General features: G+C 45.3%; 1 protein-coding gene across 1 annotated transcript in view; it reads right to left on the bottom strand.

Annotated features, from left to right (window-relative positions):
* Positions 1–22,006, bottom strand: part of FAM135B (family with sequence similarity 135 member B) — a 242,186-nt gene that overhangs the window by 11,008 nt on the left and 209,172 nt on the right. The window contains exons 8-13 of the mRNA XM_065398959.1: positions 19,531–19,580; positions 15,693–15,848; positions 13,076–13,149; positions 5,619–5,773; positions 2,340–4,458; positions 265–431 (exon numbers count right to left, since the gene is read on the bottom strand). Coding sequence (XP_065255031.1) covers positions 265–431; positions 2,340–4,458; positions 5,619–5,773; positions 13,076–13,149; positions 15,693–15,848; positions 19,531–19,580 — 2,721 coding nt within the window. The remainder of the gene's footprint in view (positions 1–264; positions 432–2,339; positions 4,459–5,618; positions 5,774–13,075; positions 13,150–15,692; positions 15,849–19,530; positions 19,581–22,006) is intronic.

The raw sequence follows: 22,006 nt of genomic DNA, 5'->3' as shown, positions 1-22,006 counted from the left end.
TTTTACTGGGTTTAGGGGGCACAAATCTGTCAAAATTCTCCATTTTGTAACAAAGCATTTGTGGAGTAAATGTTAGAATTTCTGCTCGGATCCTTTCCAGCAACGTTAGACAGACCAACATACTATGGGCCAGATCCTTGTCTGGTGTAAGTGACACCCATGGACTATGCTGAGTTACACCAGCTGAGGATCTCAACGTCTGTATTTTTTAATATGAATAAACTCCATGAGGCAATTCCGCACAGCATCTCTCTCGGGCCTTACCATCCAGTCCATGGACACAGACAACCAGGTGAATTCCATCTTCCAAATTTTCTTCCTCTTCCTCTGGTGGAAAATATGGGATATCAGAAGCTAGTACAGATAAGTCACTGTACAGAAATCCTTCAATCTTCAGTTCTTTTTTAAATTTTTCTTTGGCCTGATAAAAACTGGAGAATACACTAATTAATCACATGGAGAACTGAGTGTTCAACAGTAAAACCTTTAAACTAGGAATGAGCACTTGCAACACATTCCCTTTGCAACTTTGCAGGTGAAGGCCTGTATACTCTGTCCTATGGGTTAGGGTGACTAAGGGAGGTCGGGGTGGGCGGGTAGATAGCTTGAGATCCAAAAGGGAGTGAGCTACCTCTCGTGGGAGAGATCCTCCCGGGGGTACCTCATCTGCTAGAGTCCAAAGCTGGTTTGCTGCTAAGAATCTTCTGGTCACCCTAACAGGGAGAATCAGGACTAGCAAGGCTATGTAGCTGTACTGCAAAAAACGTGGTGACCAGATCTACCCAGCAGGGCTAATAGACAGACATCAACAAACAAATCTAAGCTAAACAGACAAGGAGTCGACCTCCTTCTCCTACCCCCTCAGACAGTTGCACAAATGGATGCAAATTTGTATCCCATGAAAAGGGATAGTAGCTTTGACCCAGACACGAACCAGCTAAGAGCAGGTAAGTGCCCCTCCAGCTAGACTAACATTTCCCAATTCTGGGGCCCACAGTTTGGTCCTTAAATCCACGTTGGACTCAGCGGGAGATGCTCAGCATCTCTGAGAATCAGGTCATGCATGGAAGCGCCTAAGGTGATGTCCCACAGCCAAGCTGGGAAACGTCAGCTTCCGTCTTGGGGCAAGACTGTGACCATCCAATTCACTGGGGAGCACTTACTCACACAAGTAATCCTACTGAATTCAGTGGGGCTGCTCAGAAACTTTTGCTTGCCAAAAAGTTAGGAAGGGGGTCACAATCTAAGGCTAGGTCTACACTACCCGCCTGAATCGGCGGGTAGAAATCGACCTCTCGGGGATCGAATTATCGCGTCTGGTCGGGACGCGACAATCGATCCCCGAATCGACGCTCTTACTCCACCAGCGGAGGTGGGAGTAAGTGCCGTCGACGGGAAGCCGCGGAGGTCGATTTTGCCGCCGTCCTTACAGCGGGGTAAGTCGGCTGCGATACGTCGAATTCAGCTACGCTATTCGCGTAGCTGAATTTGCGTATCTTAAATCGACCCCCCCCTGTAGTGAAGACCTGCCCTCAGTCTTACGCTATGGGATTTAAGGCCCTGGATTCAGCAAAGCACTTAAGCACTGCTTGGCTGAACAGAGAAGAAATTAAGCATGTGCTTAACTTTAAGCACAAACTTAAGGGCTTTGTTGAATCTGGGCCTAAATGCCTGACAACCCTGGTTCATCTGGAGAAGGAGATGACAGAAGAGACAGCTATAAAGCCAGAGAGTACAGTGCAATCAACAAACAAACTGTAAACTGTAAACCCAGCCACTATGTGGCTCCAAAATTAAACAGAGAGCTTGATGAACGACCTAAACAAAGTCAGGAATCAGAACACATACTCTTTAAGAGTCTAGCCCTTACCCGCCTCAGTGTTTTAAGATAACTGCCTGTGTGCCCATATTCTCCCAGCACAGCACAGGACACAAAAGGTAATGGAAACCTCTGTGATGTGTTGGTTTGCGTATTGTGCTGTCAGCTAGGCAATCAACGCAAAATATCCCGAAGTAAGGGGAAAGGAAAGATGGGCTAAGGCAGGAGACTGCGATTCAGGGATCTGAGTTCCCAGCAATGCTACAGACTCCCTGCGAGACCCTGGGCAAGTCGCTTAGTCTCTCTGTGCCTCAGTTCCTCATCTGTACAATGTGGGTTATGTTACAGCCCATTTCCCATCCGTTGTCTGTCTAGATTAGTTATACTGTAAACTCCTCAGGGCGGGGATTGGCTCTTAATGTGCATTAGCACAGCGACTAGCACAGTGGGGACCTGACCTCAGCTGGGGTCTCTAGGTGTGACTGGAGCACTAATAAAGAAAGCCATTAGACAGTCTTACCTAAGCATCCTTTCATTGGCCTCTTCCTCCACATCATCTGAGCTGCAGGGGACAACGCTGAAGGAGCCTAAAGGCTGGCGTGTGATAGGGAAAGCAGCCTGCTTTGAAGAGAAGCCAACCACGGCAGGAGTCTCTTTGAGCACCGAAGAAAAGGGAAGACACGTGGCTGTGCAAGAAACAGACAGGTTAACCACCTCAACGGCCTTTCGACTCTCCAGTGCCAATCCCTCTGTGGCAACAGAGTGAAAGCCAGTGCTGCCGTTAGCCACAAGCCGACGCTCCACCCTGTCCGGCTCCTGAGGATATTGGGCACAATAAGGTCCTGCAGCAGAATCCACCAGTGCAGCTGCGTCGTCGAGTTCAATTTCTTGTAAGCCCTGCATTTCTTCACATGACATCATGGTTTCACTGGCGACGGGGCTACCACACTCTCCTCTCGTTGAACCAAATTCAGTCGATGTCTCCGATGAGGCTGGAACAGTGTAGCAAAAATCTGGTACCTGGCTCAGGCCACGTGAGAAATTCTCGATGTCTGGTGTGCTAGCTCTGGAATAAAAGTCTTGATCTATTTTCAACCCCTCGAGTACAGGTTTAAGTGCATCTTTCAGATCTTCACTACATGCACCGCACTGCACGCTATTAGGGTCCGAGTATGTGGTGACACTCAGTGTTTCCAAGCTGCACTCTTCGTTTCCCTGCACTGCCTGGCATTCAGAGGTATCCCATCTGTGCTGCTTTAGACTGACAGGTTGTCCTGCATATTCCAAACCTTCCTTAACTTCCACTTCTTCTGGTCGCTCAGCGCTGCTGTTACCTCGTTTGACAGCAGCGCTAGGATGCGCTCCTGTGGCGATGTCTGGTTCTGATCGCTCACTTTCCCTGGCAGTCTGGTAGTCAGAAAAGTTCCCTGCTATTTCTATGCTTCTGCATGTCACTTCCATGTAGCTTTTCAAGGGCCCTTCTGCAACTTCCAAGATTGCTTTATCGCATTTGGAAACATCTACCGTGTCTGTGGGCTCCTCCGGGCTGCTGATCTGTGGCGCAGAAACGGATTTGGTCAGCTTTGTAAGTTCCACTTCCCGCTCTTCTTCCTCAAATGGCAATGAGCTAATTGATGTCAGCGATGCTTGGATCCCACTGGGCAAGCTTGTATTGCTTTCTGTTTGCCCACCCTCTAGGGAGTTTCTGTGTATGGTGTGCCTCCGTACCAGCTGCTGCAGCATCTCGCGGTCACTGGGCAGCTCCAAAGCCCGGCTACGCGCATCGGACCAAGCCACCGAACTGGGTTCACTTTCAATGCCCGAGTCGGATATTATTGACGAAGATCTCTTTATGACCCCTGACATCAAGGTAAACTCTTCGCATTCCTCGGCTCTTTGCTCCTTCACAAATGACTTCAGCTCCGGGGCATCTTTTGTTGTCTGGGTTAATAAATCCAAAGTACTGATTGGTAACGCTTTCAAAACTGGTAACAGAGCCTTGTTGTCTTGATCCACTGGTTTTTCAAGACTGTTTAGTTCATTTAATGCAAGTTCATCTGAAGTGAGACTATTTTCATAATTATCAGTTTTAGCTGCTTTACTTAACTCAGTGCTGTGTAAGAGGCCACTAGTTCCGCTGTCACCCAGAGCACTAATGATTAATGTGGGTTCACTTTCATGGGAATCCTTATTGCTAGGTTTCATATCCACGCAGGTAACACCTATAGCAAGTCTATCGTCTTTTAATGAAATATCCACTGATGTTTGGAAGTCTTCGGCTTTGTGTTTTAAAAGGCCTGGTCCCAAGCCAGAAACAATTTCCTTACTTGAAACTGATGCATTTTCATGGGATACATCCGTTTTCCTTTGGACTTCCTTTTTGACTGTATAAGCCTGAGATGTGGAGTGCTGAGTCAAAGCTTTAGCCATAGAAGCATCAACTGAAATATCGCTGTAGATACAGGAGGCATTCCCATTTATTTTATCTGTATGTATTAACAGAGTATCTTTCCTGAAATCTCCCTTTGCTAATGCAATGTCATCATTTGATGCAAGAGCCTCCTTGTTGTTTATTAAGTCCATTTGTGTACCATTCATCTCAGGAACCTCACAAGCTGGGAAAACATCCACACTTTGACCTGAAAGAAAAAAAAAAGTTCATGGCCTATACAAGGAATCAAAATATTTGTAGGTGATTATACACACGCACATCCTCTCACGTACACACCGTACATATACATGCCTGATCACCATTCTTTAAGCTGCATTCACTGTTAACTGTTATGCTCACTACATGGTTAAACTAAAATCACTTAGAGCTGTGAGTGCTAAGTACCTCCCCAAATCAGGCAACTTGGATGTCCTAAAACTAGTGGATGCTGTTGGAAAATCAGCCCTATATTTTTACAGTGTGACCACTTGCAACACGGATGGTTTAAAAAAAAAAAATTCCTGTTAAATACTTGGTAAAAAGTCGAGGAAAATTGAGAATTACAGATATCTTTTTGTAAAATAAAACCACAGATCTTAGTACCTTACAAAAAAAAAAGTATTAGTGCCAATAAATTGCTTCCTTTATAACCTCTCTAGATTTCATGTTCCTGTAAGCCGCAGATGAAATATTTTATAAAGGATTTTCTTACCACTAGATGTCACTCTAATAATGAAAACCACCACCTTATTTTCCCTTAATGGCTGAAATGAAAACTCCAGGGGGGTTGTTTCCGATTTTACCTCCAGTTCTTGGAATTAAACTGTTAATCTTAAAAAATAACAAAAACACCTCATAGAAAGAAAATGTCTAAGTAACAGGAAGTGTATATATTGTAATCTACTAGGGTGACCATATGTCCCGATTTTATAGGGACAGTCGTTGGGTCTTTTTCTTATATAGGCTCCTATTACCCCCCACCACTGTCCCGATTTTTCACATTTGCTGTCCGGTCACCCTATAGTCTACTGAAACAACAGGGGACATTAGGTACCATAAGCAGAATCATTCACACCATGTTGAATCCTGACCAGAAAACATGCCCCAACTCTAGTGAGACGTTCCATAGGATCTTTATTGACCAAAAGTAGTAGGGAAAACCTTGGTTTTATGCCTCATTTAAAAGATGGAACCTGGAGCAACCATAGAGCCCTCTAACACCACATTGGAGGACTGGTTCAGGACTGTCTAAGGGTATGTGAACCTACCGACCCACCCACACCACTTCTTGCAATTTCCTGGGAGCAGCCCTGCCCCTGCATTGCCTGTGAGATGCGCTGAGGGCACAGCCCGAGGGGCATTACTCACTTTTGTAAGGGAAGTCCACATATCGGTCTTCAAAAATCACAGGGACTGTGTTCCCATCCCCGTCAATGTCCAGGCATTCGGCCGGCAGAGGGGGCATGCTGGTGAGGTACTCGGAATTCCGAACATCCGTAGAAATCTGGCTGTGACTTTGGATCCTGAGAGCAAGACACGGAGGGAATCAAGTGTGGGATGAATTACTGTTCAGCCTCGCCAGCATTCACCTCATCTAGTCAGCAAAACAGATTGAGTATGACCAAAGCACTGGCCAATGCTTTGAAATACAGGTGCTGAAAATTAGGTGCCTAAGTCCATATTTAGGCACTAAGCAAATGGGCTAGTATTCAGAAGTGCTGAGCAACCACGTCCACAGAAGGGGAGAGTGCTGTGGAGTAAACAGGAGGGAGGTGTTCTGCACTTGGCAGACATGCTGAACAGGATAAAACATTAGCATTGGACACTGCATTATTTATATTGAGCATGTCTGCTGAGCTAAGTGGATTTGCAAGGAGCCTTTTCTTGTGGTGCCTCCACACCTTTGCAGCCCTTTGCGCTCTTCTTACTGCTGCAGTGTCTCCTCCTTTCTAGCAACTCCTGGGGAGCAAGCCACCGCAAAAGGGACGGAGGTGACTGGGGAAAAGGCAGGGTCATGCTCCCTCTTGGATATACAGAGAGGGGGTGCACACTGTGACATCACAAGGGATGCTTCCCGTGGATGCCCTATAACAGCAGAGAGGATTATGCCTCACTACCTTCTAGAGCTTCCCCTGGGTGGTGTGGCCCTGTACCAGTTTCCTGGCAGGGCTGTAGCTAAGTGATGCAACTGAGCCCATTATGGGCCTGGTTTACTGAGGTGCTTATTACCCATAACTCTCATTGACTTCAGTTGGAGTTGCGGACACTCAACGCTCCAGAAAATCAGTTCCAAATATCTCCATGTGATGGAACCAGAGTCCCCGCATAGCTTCTCACAGGAATCACTAGAGAAATTGACCCGACTCCATTTGTTCAGAACTTGGTACCTACTCAGCTTCTCCTAGAAACGATGTCTTCGAGAAAGGCACCCTGTCTCCTCAGAGCTCATGACCCAGCAGCTAGAAGGCTGGCATCTTCTTTTCAAGGTGTGCAGTCTGCCTTCCTATGTATTATGTCACCTACTGGGTTGTGTGGGGTGCGATGCCATGTGTTCCCTTCCAATAGTTGTGATATTCAGGATACGGGTGTTCTGAAAGCTGTAACCAAATTGCCTTGCTCCTCTCAGTATCATCCCTATAATTGTTTTAATATTAATTTAACCTATTCTTAAAGTTTAACTTTAAAAAACTCTCAGTGAAAAAACATGAGAGAAAACACACTTATTACAAAGCGTAGTGAAATTTTCAACTGCGGGTGTAGGCAAACAATGGCAAAGGCTTCCATATGCTCTCTGAGGACCCGGTCCTCATGGGAGTTTTGCCTCTAAGGACTGCAGGCGCAGGCCCATGGATTGCATTGCATTGTGGTGAGGGAAGCAATGAAAAGGACAGATTCTGTGCACCATCTCCGGAGAGATGCAGCACAGGGGGAAGAAGGCTTTATGCCATTTTTGCACTGCCTGGGTTCCAGCGTTGCCGTAAGTACTGATAAAAGGGACATAACTATAAGAGCCAACCACTCCATTACGGAAGTATTATACACATGGAAATGGTGCAAATGGTACTGATGCATTTATAAGTACAAGTGCAAGTACTTTCAACTACTGTATTCCCTGCAAGACCCCCCACCCCCACCCCCCACGAGGCTCCCAGCTGTCTATTGCAGTGACCAGTCAGAAGAGAAAGGCGTGGAGCTGCCACTCTCCCTAGCTAGTGCAACAGCAGGGCCAATGTGAAAAAGCTCTGGCAGCCGGAACTCAGATCTGAAGCTCCCAAGCCAGGACTGTGGGTCCTGGGGGCCAGCCAGAATCTGGGACAGTTGGGAGGAATGTGATTGTTTCCAAAAATTAGTTTGAAAAAGTATTTGCAGATAAAAAAAAAAAGTTACTTTATGTTTTAAGAACCTTTAAACTGTATTTAAATACACATGCTAAGTACGGAATATTTAAAGTGCTTACCTACAAGTATGTGGAATACTTCAAAACATGTACTTAAGTACAAACATACTTAAGTACTTGGGGACACTGCAGGATTCTGCCTGCAGCAGAGACTGGTGTGGCCCATGGAGTCAGCCGGCAAAGCTCCAAGGACTATTCTAGTTTGTGGCAATCTTACTCTGCTGCCTATTGCCTGCTCTGCAGCCCAGAATCCACCATAGTGCAGAGTGCTATGTGCACACCCCCTTCCACCCCAGATCTGCCCCCTCCTGCTCTAAGCACCACCCTGGCACAACTCTTCCACCAGGGGGCAGTGTAAGGCCCTGTACTGCTCTTCTGTCAGAGGAATTTCCCCCCATCCTGCAGAGGGCCCTTGCCAGTCCTCTCTTGAAACTCTGGGGTGAAGAACTGGCCCAGAAATGGCTAGTGACTATTATACTCTTCCTGCTCCAGAGCTGAATGACATGACAACTGCCAGGGGAAGTGGAGAACAGGCAAAATACAACCCATTTATTTTCCGTGTACTGGTTTTATCCCTGGCTTGTCTCATATGGCAACTACCAGAGAGCTGCGGTGGAGGATTAGAAGCAACTGAGACAAAATGTCTCAGGGGTTTTCTGTATAGAGTTTTGGGGTGTGGCAAACCAGGGTGTTAATCTAGAGCACACTAACTTGCCACGCACTGAGTGGCACTAGGAAGACCCTTTTATACAGCAGTCTCTTCCTTCCCCACATAACTTAATGATTGCTTCATGCCCAGAATCATGGAAATGGATCTCCCTGCTATCCTCTCTAATATAACTGTGGATGTTCTCATTATCCATATAAAGACCTAATTCTTGTTGGAATCATATAAAATTTTGAGCCTCGGTTAGATCTTGTGGCAGTGAGTTCCACAAATTAGTGATGCATTGTGAACAAAAGTATTTCATTTTGTCACTTATACATGTGGTGGCTTTTCAGTTTTGCTGAATGTCCCCTTGCCAAAATTCTTCCCAGTCAAGGGGGAAAGCATGTTTCAAATGTGAGATTATTTTATTTGGATCTTTCTTTAGCTAGTCTATGTATTCTAACAAATAGAGATGAAGACAACACAAGCTTTCAAGAGATGGCATTAGCTGGCAGCAATATGGGACAGGTTCCACAGAACAGAGCTGGTGCAGAAGTGCACATATTTCAGATTTCCTTCAGGGAAACACAGTTCATCACCATGTAATAAGTGGAAATGACAAACTTTGTACATGGCAGGGAGAAGAAATGGATCATGCTAACTCGAACAACAGGCTTGTAAACATATTCTTCAATTCTCATGCTAATGCAGGAGATCTCTGTATCCCAGACAAGTGCCCTCGCATGCCTGACATTTCCCCTTCAACTTGACTTTGGCTGTTTCACAATTATTTGGGTCCAACTGTTCAACCATAAATCCTGTCAAGTATGAGAGGGGTAGCCGTGTTAGTCTGGATCTGTAAAAAGCGACAAAGAGTCCTGTGGCACCTTATAGACTAATAGACGTATTGGAGCATGCGTCTGATGAAGTGGGTATTCACCCACAAAAGCTTATACTCCAATACGTCTGTTAGTCTATAAGGTGCCACAGGACTCTTTGTCGCTTTTTTCATAAATCCTGGTTTGCCAGAAGCTGGGAATGGGCGACAGGGGGTTGATCACTTGATGATTACCTGTTCTATTCATACCCTCTGAAGCACCTGACATTGGTCACGGTCAGAAGACAGGATACTGGGCTAGATGGACCTTTGGTCTGACCCAGTAAGGCCGTTCTTATGTTCTGGTAGAATAATTAAATAAAAGGACCCACAAACTTGACGGCCATCCAGACTTGTGTAGGGCATGTGCAGTAGCTACCTGGTTTCCCTTGCTAACACACACAGCCCTGTCCTTGATTTTTAGAGTGAATTCCTGGCCCCATTCAATTTACTGACAAAACTCCCATTGACTTCAATGGGGCCAGGATTTTACCCTTAGTGTTTGAAAGCAACATGTAAAGGTAAAGATCTAAAAGTAACATCTGTATGCGTTCCTTTTTGGCACTGGAATCTGTGCCACATGCAGCAGTAAGAGAAACAATGAAGTCGGTAGCAGAATTCCCGCAACAGTCTGTATTTAACTTAGGAATCATCACGTCCGTGCTAATATCAGAAATAGTATACTTAAGACTTAAAATCCTGACAGACAAAGCACAGTCTAGTTGCTGGGAATCAGGAGACTAGGGTTCTTTCCCGAACTCTGCCACTGACCTGCTGTGTGACCTTGAGGAAGTCACTTTGCCTCTCTGAGCCTCAGTTTCCCCATCAACCCTTTGTCTGTTTGTCTATTTAGAGCATAAGCTCTTTGGGGTAGAGGCAGTCTCTTTTTATATGTTTTTAGGGCATCTAGCACAAGGGGGTCCTGATCTCAATTGTGGCATGTAGGTGCTAGCATAATAAAATTGCCACTAATAAGCCTGTGAGGATCAGGCCTTATTCATCATCATGTATATAGTGCCAGAGACATACTAGATGCTTCACAGACATAGAGGAAACAGGACCCTGCCCTGAGGAGCTTACAGATTAAAGACACTGTGAGTGTTTACAGTCTAACTCTTGTTCTACTCAGCTTCCACGACAGTTAAGGAGGAAGTTAGCTCTATTTCATAGAAAATGGGGCTAGTTTCACTGGTGCCAGTCCAATAAGTGTAAGTGAAACATCTTTGTGCCAGCACGGCTCCCCTTCTGCTCCAGGACTGTTTGCCCTGACAGAGCAGAGTTACTGTTGATGCCTCCTTCAATGCTGATAAATGCAAAGTAATGCACATTGGAAAACATAATCCCAACTGTACATATAAAATGATGGGGTCTAAATTAGCTGTTACCACTCAAGAAAGAGACCTTGGAGTCATTGTGGATAGTTCTCTGAAAACATCCACTCAATGTGCAGCGGCAGTCAAAAAGGCGAACAGAATGTTGGGAATCATTAAGAAAGGGATAGATAATAAGACAGAAAATATCATATTGCCGCTATATAAATCCATGGTACACCCATATCTTGAATACTGTGTGCAGATGTGATTGCCCCATCTCAAAAAAGATATATTAGAATTGGAAAAGGTTCAGAAAAGGGCAACAAAAATGATTGGTGTATAGAACGGCTTCCGTATGTGGAGAGATTGATAAGACTGGGACTTTTCAGCTTGGAAAAGAGACAACTAATGGGGGATATGAAAGAGGTCTATAAAATCATGACTGGTGTGGAGAAGTTTTATTTACTCCTTCTCATAACACAAGTACCAGGGGCTAGCAAATGAAATTAATAGGCAGCAGGTTTAAAACAAACAAAAGGAAGTATTTTTTCACACTATGCACAGTCAACCTGTGGAACTCCTTGCCAGAGGATGTTGTGAAGGCCAAGAATATAACAGGTTTGAAAAAGGAACTAGATAAATTCATGGATGATAGGTACATCAATGGCTATTACCCAGGATGGGCAGGGATGGTGTCCCTAGCCTCTGTTTGACAGAAGCTGGGAATGGGAGATGGGGATGGATCACTTGATGATTACCGGTTCTGTTCATTCCCTCTGGAGCACCTGGCATTGGCCACTGTTGAAAGACAGGACATTGGGCTAGATGAACCTTTGGTCTGAGCCAGTATGGCTGTTCTTATGTTCTTATGTTCTCCCTCAAGGGTGCTGATATAGCAGGAAGCTATAGTCTATATTTGGGGCTCCATATGAGAGAATGAGCTGAACGGTCACATCTGGGGCCCCTCTGGCCGTGTCTCCTTCACAGATGAGCACTACCCACTTTCGTAGGCTGGGCTGGCCCTATACAACCATCCACCCAAGCACGACTGAGGTTGTGGCTGCCTTGCGCTGTTCCTCTTTACAATGTGGTAGACTGTGCACTGCATCTGTCCCCATGTCTCTAGTTACAGCTTTGAAGAGGGCATCGTTATATGGAATCCCCATCTATGGCCCTGCATGCGGGCACAATCTGTGGCACTATCCCTAAACGATTTCTGAAAGACATGTCTCCAGTCTGATAAATTCCAGCAATGGGGGCTTCACTGCCCCCCTGGCCAATCTGTCTCACTGCAGAACTCTTCTAAAACCACAACATTTCCACTAATCTTTAATCTAAGTCCTTCCTGCTGTACAATAGCATCAGCCCAGAGCGTCTGCTTCTTGACTCACTTGATTAATGAAAATAACTGCCCCCTGCTCCATCGCTAACATCCCTCATCATGTTTGCGAGCAGATATTTCCTCCTCTCCGCCTGGTTTTCTGCAGAATGAGCCTGGCCCTCCCTTAACATTTCCCCAGACAGTGCCTAGTTTCCTCATCTTTTATTATTTTTGTTGCTTTCCTCTGAACTCTCCTCTAAATGAGCTAAGAAGTGGAATCCTGCCTGCAGTCAACTCCAGGTAACCCAGCGGAAGGCGGCAGGGTTGTTCAGGTGCAACCAAGGGCAGAATTTGGCTCTAAGTATTTTAAAAATCATGGGGGGTCCCAATTCTGTTGGGGCCTAAGCAGAAGCGTCAAGCAGAGGGAAATAATTACCTTGCTTGTTATCCAGAACACACTTCTTTGAATACAGCCCAGTACCGGATTTATTTTCTTTGACAGCCTTCCATTGCTAATTCTCCTGCAATTTATCATCCACTCTGAGCCCCACTATTACCAGCACCAACCCGGCATTCTGCCCATTCTGAGCCGTCAGTTTCTGAACTGCGTCACCCAGCTCCAGCGCTCATGTTCAAGGCTTTGTGTAAACCACTGATGAATGGTTCATGGCTCTGTCCTGTCTGCCTTCCCAGATCCTCCCAGCACTACCATGGCTGCACCCAAGAGAGTTTCACCCACTTGGGGACAGTGGGGAGGAGAAAAGAGTTTTTTCTGACCATTTGGCACTTGCTGCCGCCTCAGTGCAGGATTTCAGCCTCCATCATGCTTTAGACCTAGGGTGACCAGACAGCAAGTGTGAAAAATCGGGACGAGGGTTGGGGGTAATAGGCACGTATATAAGACAAAGCCCCAAATATCGGGACTGTCCCTATAAAATCGGGACATCTGGTCACCCTATTTAGACCACAAGCCTTAAAAAAAACCCACCTGCCAATCACAGGTGTCTGAAGATTACAACTCTCTGGGGCCTGATCTGGATCTTGCATTGTGTAATTTTTTACCTTGACTTCAGTGGATTTACACTGCAGTGAGATTAAAATAGACCCGATGCCTTCTGTATGGAGTACAAATGCCCACTGAAGATCAAGGAGGAAGGGCATGGATTTGCATCGGAAAGGATAATGTGGTGGCATGGGGTCTGGTTTTAAGAGACCACATGCTTGCAGGGCCCAAGTGCCAGGGATGGGAGATGTAAGGAATTACTTACAGGCTTTCCTGAAAGGTCAGCACAGCTAGCTTTTGGTGCTCAGCATAAAAGAATGCTTCTGAGAATCTTCTTACCTGGGTATGAAACACAAAGGTTACACGTTAAAGCCTTTTAAAGACACCGAGTGCATGCAAGCCTGCTCCAGCTGCTTTGCATCACTCTGGTGACACAAGGAAGCTAGGAACCCAGGTTGCTCAGCCAATTCAGCTGGCTTTCTGCTTTGTTTTGCTGGAAGCAGCCAGTGTGTCTGGGTAAATATGGCCTGAGATGTTCAAAGCCTCTTAGGATTGAAGACACAGCCCTTGGCAATATTTTGGAATCTCTTCCAATGTACCTGCTGTTTCTTTGTTTAGAAGCAGCACATCTGTTGAATTTAAGAGTCCTCTCTGTAGCTTTAAAACTAGGGTCACTAATTCCCTTTCCCGACAGCTGACATGGCAGTAGTGCAGTTACTAAATGAGGAAAGTCAATAATCAATGGTATCTTCTGCACAAAGATATACAGTAACTCCCATTCTTACACATGTACACAGAGGGGAAGAAACCCTACATTATCAGAAACACATACATGCGTGGCATGATATCTGCAAATTCAAGTTTTCCAAATTTTTGCATGGACATTAGAGAGAACAATTCAGCAATGGACAATCGATTGTGAAATAGTTGCAGGTTTGAAATGATTTGCAGAGCACTTAGTATGAAAACATACACTCCTAAAGAACTTGGTACTGCTATCTGCTCAGAAATAAACTTTGACTTTCCATGCACTCCAACAAGATATGTAATCCAATCAATTAAGACTCTAGTCCTTATGTTACTGCTGTTATTTGTAAAATACAGCATCGTAGAATGGCAGCAGAAAGCATGCAAACAAAATTACAACATCCCCCAAAACCTCCAAGCTGCGTTCTGACAAATGGCCTTTCTAAAATAATAGATTAGCATCGCTTGAAAAAGGATGTTTAATAATAATAATACCTTATGTCTGAGGCTCTCAAACTGCTTCATGCAGCCAGGTAAACAATACCACACACATTTTAAAGAAAACTGAGCACGTACAGGTCAAGTAACTTGCCAAAGAACCCCAGTTCCCTGCTCTACCCATTAGACATGCTGCTTCTTTAGCTTAGGTGCTATGTTGAAGGTACCTCCTGCTTCCTATACATTTCCCTCTGAAGGAGTTAGATAATAAAGAAAGTCCTGATCTGAAGCACTGCATTTGAGCACGTGCTTCCCTAAGCAGGCAAGTAGCCCCACTGACGTCAATGTTAAAGTTAAGCACATGCTTAAGTGGGGCTTTAGTGCATTCAGCATAATCAGATAGGCAGCCGCCAAATGGTAATATGTGCGTGTGTGCATGTCTGTGAGAATGTGTGTGTGATACTAAGGAGCGGGAATGTACTGGCTGCTTATGTATAAAGAGATAATAAAAGAAACAGAACTATATTTCCAGTGGCAGCTGTGTTAAAGGAGTTATGAAGGATAGATTTTTCAATTATTTGACTCTGTGATGATTCTGTTTTTTCAGATGAATTTTCACATTTTGTGACAATCAAGGTACCATGGGAAATCAAACCTTTACCACAACTGAGTAATTTGGTATTTTGATATTTAAAATGTGCTCAGTTTTCTGTATAGTACCAGTGTTCTATAAGGGCCAGGTCTTCTTTTCCATTGTGGTTGAGGGTTTTCCAAACTTTAGGCCCACAATATCCGGGGTCTACCCAAAAGCCAGGACACTGATAAGGCGGCAAGGGATGGTCAGAGGTACAGTCCTGAAATGCAGCTCTTGTATAGGACAGCAGTCTGTTTGTAATCCATGTCACTAAGGCCTCCAATTCAAATCCACACCAAGGCCCTGACCCAGCGAGCTAAATGGGAGGACCTCTGTACTCACACAGAGCCCTGCTGAAGTCTAAGAGACATGGATCTCCCCAGGCAGAACAACTTATAGTATTGGGTCTAAAATACGTAGCTAATTCAGTTTGCAAACTGCTCAAAGAAAAGACCTTCCCTTTATACTTGTCTGAAAAGTGCCTAGCACAATTCTGGTGCTATTGTAACAACAACTTATGAATGATTATTGTTAGCAGGCCCCACCAAGGAATGTAGTTTGTACCGAGAGTCTATGAAGTTGCTGAAACAAAATTATAAAAGCAGACCCTGGTTTCCCTGTTTCGTCATCTCTTGCAGATTGTGAAGCTCTTCCTGAATCTCTCAGAGCTATGCACTCCAGGCTCCAACATACCTTCCTCTTAGCATGATGCTATCCAGCTGGAAACCTCGCTACCACTTCCAGGTGAAGACAAGACAGGTTACAAGGTCACTACTTGCTCCTATTTGTTGAACTGACAGCAAGGATTTGATAGTTGAAGGAATTATTTAAAAACTGGTATTTTCTAGGCAAAAAAATCCCCCCTGTGCAGAGAGCCAGCACAAGGACCTAGGCATCACTTAAGTGGCATATAGGCTTTGGGCTGGTTCTCTGTGTGTGTGTGTGGTGGGGGGGGGGGGTGAATTTCACACAGTAACTCTAATTAAGGCACACTCTGGATGCATCTTTGATCTCTTCCTATCAGGTTGTTATCGCCATAGCTGAATGAATTGGTTAGCATTACCCTTAGCGTGTGATGCTCCTGAGTAAGATAGGCTGTGACTTCTGGATGGAGTGTCACTGTCTCCAGGAACTGGGTCCATAGTGCCAAAAGGTGGGAGCAAAGCCAGGCTAGGTCCTTGCTTATCTGCTCTGCTATCTTCTCTGGATTGTTCAACATCTGGAGGGGGGAAATGATGTTTGGAGGTTAGGTCAGTAGCATTAATTAGTACATTAGATTAAGTTCCCTTAAAAAAACAAACAAAAAAGAATGATCCTTGACTCAGAACTGGGCTGACACTGTTTTCCTATCAATTATTTCATCCCAGATCAGGCAGTTACTATAGAATTATTTCAACACATGTATTTTAACACAAATTAAGATGGAGACATAAGGGAAGTGTGGGGAGTGGGCACAATCCAGCCGTAGCCAATATTTTTCATTGCAGGTAAAAAGTAAACGAATGCAGCCAATTGGTTGTTGGTTCCAGAATATCCACTAGATGGTGCTGCTTACTCTGGAATACGAAATGATGCTCCCTCTTCTGTAGACTTGATGATGCCTTTTGATTAGAGGAACATCTCTTTCACACAGGTCAAACCACAGCACTAGCTGGGTGACTTTTTTTATAAAGTCTAATGCCCAGTACAGTATGAAAAAAACATTCCAAAATTCCTTCACACAACAAAAAAACTAGGGGTCACCTAATGAAATTCATAGGCAGCAGGTTAAAAACAAACAAAAGAAAGTACTTCTTCACACAACGCACAGTCAAGCTGTGGAACTCATTGCCGGGGATATTGTGAAAGCCAAAAGTATAACTGGGTTCAAAAAAGAATTAGATAAGTTGATGGAGGACAGGCCCATCAATGGCTATTAGCCAGGATAATCAGGGATGGAGCCCCATGCTCGAGGTGTCTCTAAATCTCCAACTGCCAGAAGCATCTGGCACTGGCCACCGTCAGAAACAGGATACTGAGCTAGCTGGACCTTGGTGGTCTGAGCCAATATGGCCATTCTTATGTTCTTAAGTGTATTTTCTCCTTTCTCTACTGCACTTGAACAAGAGTGAGAAACAGATACAAGGCTGTAGAGTTCTCTTTTATAATTCTACTGGTATTTATGCACTCCATCCTCTATAGCATATAGCAACAGAGAGTCCTGTGGCACCTTTAAGACTAACAGATGTATTGGAGCACAAGCTTTCGTGGGTGAATGCCCACTTCGTTGGATGCATCAGTAGCAGTAGAATCCACAGACAGTAATTATGTTTTATGGTAAATGTGTTAGTAAAGCCCTACTACAATGGGGCCCTGATCTATGGCTCGGGTCCCTAGGTAATACAAATTAATAACAACAATAATAATAATACAAGTTATACCTTAAAAAAACTAAACGAAACAAACCAACAAAAAGTTTCTTTGCCAGTCACAGTCCGTTTTCACCATAGCACCACAATGAATCCTGAGTTCCTGCTTGATTTTTACCCAGTCCTTCCCAGGCAATCTCCCAAGGCTAGTGGCACTGAAATCTAAATCACGATTGAAAGTAAATCCTTGCGTGCATATGTGTGTGCGCGCATGTGTGTGTGTAACTGTGGGTATCCTGATTGTACTTACACTGCCCTCACTGCTGTATTCCTGATTCTGCAATCAGTTCAGTGTGGGCAACCTCCTGTACCAATTCAAATAGTGAAATCAAAGGGGCCTATGGGGTGGAGGCATCTGGCCCCCGGGTGCTCTTTGCGGGATCAGGGCCTTATTTTGTATAACTAGTCCCCCTTGCTTAGAAGAAGAAATAACTTGCACTGTCAGCAATGCTGTTTACTTTTAATTTTAAACATTAGCACCTAAGTTATTGCATAAATTGTAAAGGAAGGCCTGGAGAGCAAGCTTCAAAGGAGAAGCTGCATTAACACCCAGGGTTATTAAATAGCATGATGGTTATTTTTCCAGCTCATTGGCTCTTAACCTTTTCAGCAGGCTTGAGATAACTGGAAAGGTCAGTGTCAAGCTCTAATTGTGATGTTCTTGCTGTATAATAACACTGGGTCATACAAACTGAGAGCTAGGCAGGTGTCAGAGAAATCCTGAGAGGTAGCCATTCCAGTTTGTTTTAGGTACTCAGCACTTCTCAGGATTCGGCCCATGGGTAGGGCTGAGAAGGACCCTCCAATTCCAAGTCCTCCCAATTCATCTGAATTCTGCAATATTCATTCATTCATTTGGGACTTCCAGAGGAGCCCAGGGAAGTCTGGAATCCACTGTATAATTGCCCGACATTCACAAAATCATGAGTCATTGGCGAAAGCATACCGTTGCCTTAAAAATCAGCTTTTGTAAAATAACAATAAATGTTGAGGTTCTTTTATTTGCCTTCTAGTTTCTGAACCGTCAGGGTACACTTGGGTCGTATTTTCAAACTTTTCTCTGCAACCAGGAGGGTTAGACTCACATCACAGACCATGACATCTCACTCAGTTACCTAGGGTTACCATATTTTGAGTGTCCAAAAAGAGGACACTCCACGGGGCCCCGGCCCCGCCCCCAGCCCCGCCCCCGCCCCAACTCCACCCCTTCCCCAAAGTCCCCGCCCCAACTCCACCCCCTCCCCTGCTTCCCGCAAACATTTGATTCGCAGGAAGCCTGAAGCAGGCAGCAGGTAAGCTGGGGGGGGGTGGGGGGAGGAGGCGCGGCCCAGCACCCCCGGCCCCGGCCCAGCACTGCCGGCCACGGCCCCTGGCCCAGCACCCCCGGCCCAGCACCCCCGGCCCCGGCCCAGGCCCCCAGCCCAGCACCGCCGGCCCCGGCCCCCGGCCCAGCACCACCGGCCCCGGCCCCCGGCCCCCGCCCCAGCACCGCCGGGCCTGGGCCAGCCCCCGGCCCAGCACCCAGCGGCGCCGGCCCCTCCCTATTTTCCCGGACATGTTCGGCTTTTTGGGATTTCCCCCCGGACGGGGATTTGAGGCCCAAAAAGCCGGACATGTCCGGGAAAATCCGGACGTATGGTAACCCTAAGTTACCCCTTCCGGTACATCCGGTCTTGATCTGACATCAAGAGATGGGTAATCTACTACTTCCCTTGATAGTTTGTTCCAAAGGTTAATTACCCTCACTGTAAAAAATAAAATAGTATGCCTTATTGCTAATTGGAATTTGTCTGGTTTTGGCTTCCACCCACTGGTTCCTGTTTTGCCTTTCTCCACAACATTAAAGAGCCCTTTAGTACCCAACATTTTCTCCCCAGGAAGGAATTTATACACTGTAATCAAAGTCAGGTCTCAATCTTCTTGTTGATAAACTAAACAGATTGAGCGTTACATCTCTAACTATAACGCATTTTTTCCAGCCCTTGAATAATGTTTGTGGCTCTTTCCTGCACCGTCTCTCATTTTTCAACATCCTTTCCAAAATGTGGACACCAGAACTGCATGCAGTAGTCCAGTTTTGGTCTCACCGATGCTGTATTCAGAGAGGTAAAATCACCTCCTTACACCAACTCACTACTTCCCCTATTTATATGCCTGTTTAACTTTAGGCACCCACGTTTGACCATTTGGTCCTATATACCTGGCACTCAATCAGCAGTAGACCATATATTATAACCAGGAGTCGGTAGCTCCCAGTCCCATTTAACTAAGCTGATCTTTGGGGCTGTTCCTAGGGATGGAGGTGTCAGGCCTTGTTAAAACAGTCCAGCCAGTGATTTGATGGCAATGAAGGAGGCCCCATATGCATTTGCAGTCATAGTGCAAGACACATTTGTTTGACTGGTTGCCGGCACTGAACTTGCTTCTCCCAAGTGAGTTGTCTCAGTGAGTTTTGAAACCGTGTGAACGTATTGATTCTGCTAAAGAAAATACCTGCAGCTCGGTACAAAGTTGAGATAGCGTATCTTCCACAGCTAGCTCCGCTGGGGGCACAAAAAGAAAAACCAAGTTTGAGAAGTGACACATTAACTCATAACTGTCATTCAACACTCGACGCTCCACCCTCCACTGGCAAGAGTCTCCTTGGCTCTGCACCCAAGATCTCTGCTCAAAAGCCCCATTCTTTCCTTAATGGTCAAATCCTGCTCACTTTACTCCAGCAGCTACCCTCAGTGAAGTTCAATGGGACACTTGCCTCAAAAAAGCATGCAGGATTTGGCTCTTCCTATATGGGACTCCCAGTGGTATGAGCAGCAGCTTGACCAGAAAGGGAGTATGCACACTACAAAATGCCCTACCCCTTTCCCAGCAAGCAACTGTGTTAGGGCTAGTGCTGGAGCATCCCCAGCTTCCATTGGGGTCAGTAGTATTGGCAGTGCTCAGCGCTGCACCAGAGGCACCCAGCACCTTGCAGGATTATGCCCTTTACTTACTTTATAATGCCAAGGTAACACAGTAACAAAGGGCAAGCTGCTAAGTGCGCTGGCAAAAGCCTTCCAGGGCAGCAAATGCTTCAGCCAGTTGCCCTATACCTTGTTTCATCCCCAATATCTGAGCAATGAGGCAAGCCAGGCTTGTAAATCTTTATGCAGCTCTGGGTCTGAAGTCTGTCAGCTCTTTGGGGCAGGGATTGTACCTTCCTCTGTGTTTGGAAAGCCCCTGTGTTGGGCCCTGCCACAGTGTCAGTAATAAATCCTATATTTGGAACGTGTGCATTCGTTTCCTTTTCTGCCTCTATGCTTGGTGGTCTCAACCAAAATGTTTGCTTTGGGGCCTTAGTGTAGACCTAGCTTTTATAGCTTGCAGCTGTCAAGTGAGATGGCCCCAGGGAAATCCCATGCTGCAGTTATGCCCCACCAAGTCTGGGTCATAGAGACATTCTGCAAAACGTCATAAAAACAGGAGATCTGAAACAAAACCTCAGGAACTTTGGCTTGCGGAATTTGCAGGGAGGAGCCATCACTAATAACAACAAGTAAATAGCACATGGCTACAAGGGGAGACCATACAAAACACCTCCCATTTAAATGTGCACAGTAACCATGAAGGGACAAATTGACACAAGGGTGTCTAACTGCAATTTTGCATATTCATAGGTGCAACCACTGGGGGCATGAACACACATACCCACACCTCATCGTTTAATGTTCTGGTTCATGCATTTGCACTCTTGGTTTCTCATGTTTGCTCCAGACCTAAAATTTAGGCTGATATAGCTAACTGGTCTGGAGTGTGAAAAATCCATCCCCTTGACCAATGTTGCTATGCTGACCTAACCCCCAGTGTAGACGCAGCCAAATCAATGGAAGAACGCTTCTGTTGACATATCTACCGTCAGCTGGAGAGGTATTGTTCCTACACCAATGGAAAAACCCCTTCCTTCAGTGGAAGCTGTGTCTACACTAGGGGGCTGTGCTGGCAGAGCTATGGCAATGTAGCTGGTATAGTCCCTGTAGTATAGACATACCCTTAACGTGGAAACTGGATCTTTACATTTTTTATGTACAGACCATGGGCCTAATCAACGCCCACTGAAGTCAATGAAAAGACTCTCAGTGACTGTAACAGGCTTTTGATCGGGACCCAAAGTCCTGAACCTGCAATCAGATATTTTAGACTTGTAAATGAGAATGGAGAATTTCATTCATAAGTGGCTAAGTTGCATTTAGTGAATCTGCATGTACAGCAAGTATGTGTGCAAACGAAATGCGTATTTATGCATCGTAAACTGTCTGAAAATCTGGCCCATGGGATGCAGAAATGCAACCTGTGTGTGTTTTGGGTCTTTTTATATTTGTGATAGATGAAACACACAAGAGGCAATACCACCTTGCATCTTTCAACTTCCAAACCTGCCAATGTGTGATGCAAATAATCTCTACATGTGACCAATAACCAAAATGCATGACACCTGTGTTTTGTTGTCATGCTGTAATTGACAGGTTACAATAACTTTTAAGTACCGGATCTGTTTTTAAGGATGTTTTCTCACTGTGTGAAAGAAATAAACCAGTTTTCTTAACTGAATGCAGGTTATTTGAGAGAGGGGAACATGCGGCCCATAACAGTGAATGCAGCAGGACGAGGAGGTGGAACCAGCCCCAATGTGGGATGTGCAGCACAATGTTTTATAGCTGACTGCTCCGATAGTACCTACAGAATCGATATGGAAGACATTCTCTCTCTCTTTTTTTAAGCCATTGGTCAATGGAATGGGGCACGTCTCTCCCATCGGCTCTGCAATCCTAATATTGCCAGCTAATGCCTTTTTAAAATATATACACATGAAAGCGCCAGCCATGCTTCCTAAATCCAAAGAAATGGGTTGGAAAACAGAGGCTGGCTTGGGGAGTTCTTCATTTCTAATTAACTACTCAGTACCACTGCAAGCATGAGAGAGCACAAATTA

Source organism: Emys orbicularis, chromosome 2, assembly GCF_028017835.1.
Source record: "Emys orbicularis isolate rEmyOrb1 chromosome 2, rEmyOrb1.hap1, whole genome shotgun sequence".
NCBI lineage: Eukaryota > Metazoa > Chordata > Testudines > Emydidae > Emys > Emys orbicularis.
This window is presented reverse-complemented; position numbering and strand designations above follow the sequence as displayed.